At 41.6% G+C, this 4,133-nt stretch overlaps 1 protein-coding gene across 1 annotated transcript in view; it reads right to left on the reverse strand.

Annotated features, from left to right (window-relative positions):
- Positions 1-4,133, reverse strand: part of LOC106811348 — a 66,263-nt gene that overhangs the window by 56,432 nt on the left and 5,698 nt on the right. Inside the window, exons 2-3 of the mRNA XM_014814934.1 lie at positions 3,891-3,942; positions 3,466-3,530 (exon numbers count right to left, since the gene is read on the reverse strand). Of these exons, the coding sequence (XP_014670420.1) occupies positions 3,466-3,530; positions 3,891-3,942 (117 nt within the window). The remainder of the gene's footprint in view (positions 1-3,465; positions 3,531-3,890; positions 3,943-4,133) is intronic.

The raw sequence follows: 4,133 nt of genomic DNA on the forward strand, positions 1-4,133 counted from the left end.
CATATAATGCGATCAGCTGTGATGCTGCTTTCTTCATCAATTCAGGTGAGTGCAAGACACACATGAGACACTCACACGGGAAAGAAAACCGTATAAGTTGCGATCTGCTGTGAATGCTGCATTTTCGCAGTTACGGGCCTGTGAAGATCAAACACCAAAATGGGAACTCACATAGGCTAGAAAAACCATATAAGTGCTGATCGGTGCTGATGCTGCCTTCTCCTTTTTCGTTATGAGTCATGCTGAAAACACACATGAGAATCCACACGAAGAAACAATTCATTTTCAAATTGTACATAAAAGTTAAGCCTTTCGCTCTGAAGACACCCTATGATCGCACATGAGAGAAGCAGAAAGACATCTCGAACCTTAGACGCACACATGTAAGCAGCCAGCTGGCTTAGTGAAACACGCGAGCGCACCGCCACACATCGACTCTGGGGCAGCTGTGGAATCCCACGAATACAACTCAACGCTGTACCAGCTTCGCCAGGGTGGAGCTGAATACGATATTGCTTTGTGAAAGCTCTGAAACCGCTTTAAGTTACATGACATGATTGGTTTTAATGTTTTAATGAGTACCCAATGTGTGAGCAACAACAAATGTGTAACTTTTGTCTCAAAATGTAAACTAATCGCATTTGAAATAACCATATGTTGAACATGTCTCGATAAAACAAACGTATAACTGTGTATTTATTACCTGCAATTTTAATGTTGTTCGGTCGCAGTATGAAGGCATACATACAGGACCAGGAGGGATACAACAATAAAAACGACGACGCGTTTTGGAATGATCATTCTACTGACAGAGTCGGGCAAGGAAAGCAGAGCGCACAGCAAATGAGATCAGCCGATGCGCCAGATAACATGTTGATGATATATATCAAAATATATGGTGTAGACATCTTCACTTTAACAATTTAAATAACGGCTCTATAATAATTTCGGAACACCGCGCCGTATTGTCAAGTATATGTCGCATCACTAATGTCAATCATTAACTTGGTTCCTAACAATGTAACTTAATACCTTTGTGACATAACCTTGTATCCGCTTGAACACTGATCTAATAACAAGCTAACGTATACACTGGTATTATTTGAATTTTGATGTTTGTCCAATCGCAGCTATCGAAGATACAGAAGGGAATTAGCGACGGAACAGCCAATGAAAACGAAGGACGTGAGTTGGGTATGAAAATTGTATGACAGAGGCGCCAAATAATGACGAGATAACGAGAAACGAGCAAATCGAATTATATGGTTATCGTGAAATCAAAAGAAATAACCATGCCATAGTTACGTGTTGATGCTTTGTTAACACACAGGTCTAACATGGAAATACACGGATAATTTCTAATACCGACTGTTCATCTTATTATGTCATATCACATTCAGTAGGCCACGTCTATCACACGCTTTTCAGTCGTGAGCCGAATGCACACGCTCCCTCCATATGACTTTATACTTAGCATATTCATATGTTATATTCATTCATAGATGTCGCGAATTTACTAGATGCCGTGTGTTGCTGAAGTTTACGTGAACAGTCAGAGCTGGGTTGGATTTTCCACCCATATTTTGCGTGACAAATGCGCCCGGTGCTGCTAGCACTGTCTCTAATCCCGTTAAAAATGAGGTAATAGACTCTAAAACGAATGCGAAAAGATAGTAACCCGGTCTATGCCCGAGCCTGTATTAAATTTACTTGTATGAGACCGCTCTTTTACACCACTACTACACGTCGTTTACGCTCCAATCCTCCGAGCGTTTAGCCAGAATTGGTGTTATTTCCAAGTATAGTGGCGTTCCAATGCAGCCAGCAGACCTAGGGTGTGAAACAACAGTAGAGCGTCCATAGGCGCAGGCCTGAATAAGCATCGAACAGAAATTATTAAAAATTACTCACACTGTTACTGCGCTTACACAACATCTAAACTTATTCATGTTAAATAACTACAGATTCATGCTCCTATGCTCCGCTCAAATCTTGCCAGCTCTCATGATGCGAATCTTCTAACAGCAGTATCGGATCCCGCTTTCATACACAAGCAACTGCGCGACTGGCACCATTGCCAATTACACACAAGACCATGTTTTCTAATCTTTCTAGCACGCTCAACCGGGCATGCATACTTGCGTGCATAACATGCCAAATATTGCAATTCTCTAGTGTCCGAATTACTGCGAAAAGAAACATGCTAAAAATGCATTTTCTACGAGACCGATCATAGTGCAACGGTGAAACAATTGCGGGAGCCTCTACTTTGTATGCCTACTTAATCGACGCAGCGGAGATACGACGACTTGAAATTTTGTAGATGAATAACTTTAGAGTCTTTCCTAGTATGCGCGACCGAATTTCAAAATGTGGCCTCACTCTTGGACCTGAGATAGTCACCCTGAATACCCCAAAACACAGAATCAATGAAAATTCTCATGTCCTCCATGCTGTTAAGCGCAGTGGTAGAACCGAGGGTTTAGGTGAACTTGTAAGCCAACAAAAGTTAACGACTATTAACACCGTTAGTGTTAGGTGTGCCAAGAAAAAGTGAAACGCGGAAATTATCTATTTCTCCCGTACCAACAGTGTAAAAGAGGTATTTAACTGTAGATGATGGTAAATATACATGTACATATGGTACACATACGTACATGTTTTACATAAAATGCATGTTAAATGTCAGTTTACTGACTATGCTGGTCCAACCTAACATGCTAAAAGAGCTTGCATAAACTGATTTGCATTAGCCCATAAAACTAAATGATTCGATTTCTTTGCCAGAAAAAGCTCATTTACAGCGGAAAACAGCGGCGACAGGCGCGTCAACAACAGTAGTAGCGGCCTCCAGATGCGCAGGCTGACTAAGCATCGAACAGAAATAATAAAAATACTCAGCACTGGTTACTGCGCTACCAACATACGACTTATCATGTTAAATAACTACAGATTCAATGCCTCTATTGCTCCGCTCGAAACTTTGCCAGCCTCTATGAAGCGAATTTCTACAGAGTAAGTGCGATCCCGTTTTATACAGACCGGCCGACCATGGCTACGCGCCACTAGCGGAATGGCACAATACACAACAAGACCAATTACTTCTAATGCTTCTAGACGCGCACGACGCCATCATAACCTTGCGCTGCATACTGCAAATTATTGCACTCTATGTGCCGAATACTGCGAAAAAAAAAATGCCAAAAAAAGGCCTTTTCTCGCAGACATATTAGTTGCAACGTGAAAGAATGCTAGAGCTACGTTGTAATGCCTCCTAAAGAGAAGCAGCTGGCCTGACAAGGGTTGTAGGACTATTGTTTACCTAGGCACTCTAATTTTAACATATATCTTAAAATTAATTAGGGTCGAGAGAGAGAGAGAGAGAGAGAGAGAGAGAGAGAGAGAGCGAGAGGAGGTAGAGATACAGTGACATAGAGAGAACCACTGATCACAGTCCCAGCCCACCTTTATCAGCGGCAGATCGTCAAACTTCTGCGATACAACGACAACCTTGAAGTGAGTCTCTGAACCTGAAAGAAGGAACATTGTCAGTTCAGTGGCACCTCCTGGTGGCGACAGCATGTACCCGAACAAACACAAGAAACCCTATAATACAAACATACCACTGGAAAAACAAAATCCTAAATGTGTTTTACAAAAACAAGCAGATGAATGCAGTGCCCAGGCCACTAGTCACACACCACTATAGCACAGCTAAACACAGTTTTTAAGAAAACACATACGCGGTGGAACACAGTAAAAGAAAACACTAATTCACTGCTATAGTACAGCTAAACACAGTGTAAAAAAACACATACCCGGTGGAACTCAGTGAAAGAAAGCACTAATTTACCTCTATAGTACAGCTAAACAGTGTAAAAAACACATACCCAGTGGAACACAGTGCATGTGACTCTCGTTGATGACGTCTAAGTATGCTGACTGGAACAGAAAAAACCGGGTATTTTGTTAGAGCACATACACTCGCACAACAATGAGTTACAGCCGTGACAGTGATGACAATGATGGCAATAATTATGATTCCAACAATAAGGGTGACGATGATGATGGCAATAATTATGATTCCAACGATAAGGGTGACGATGATGATGGCAATAATTATGATTCCAACG

The sequence above is a fragment of the Priapulus caudatus genome, unplaced genomic scaffold (assembly GCF_000485595.1).
Source record: "Priapulus caudatus unplaced genomic scaffold, Priapulus_caudatus-5.0.1 Scaffold530, whole genome shotgun sequence".
Lineage (NCBI taxonomy): Eukaryota > Metazoa > Priapulida > Priapulimorpha > Priapulimorphida > Priapulidae > Priapulus > Priapulus caudatus.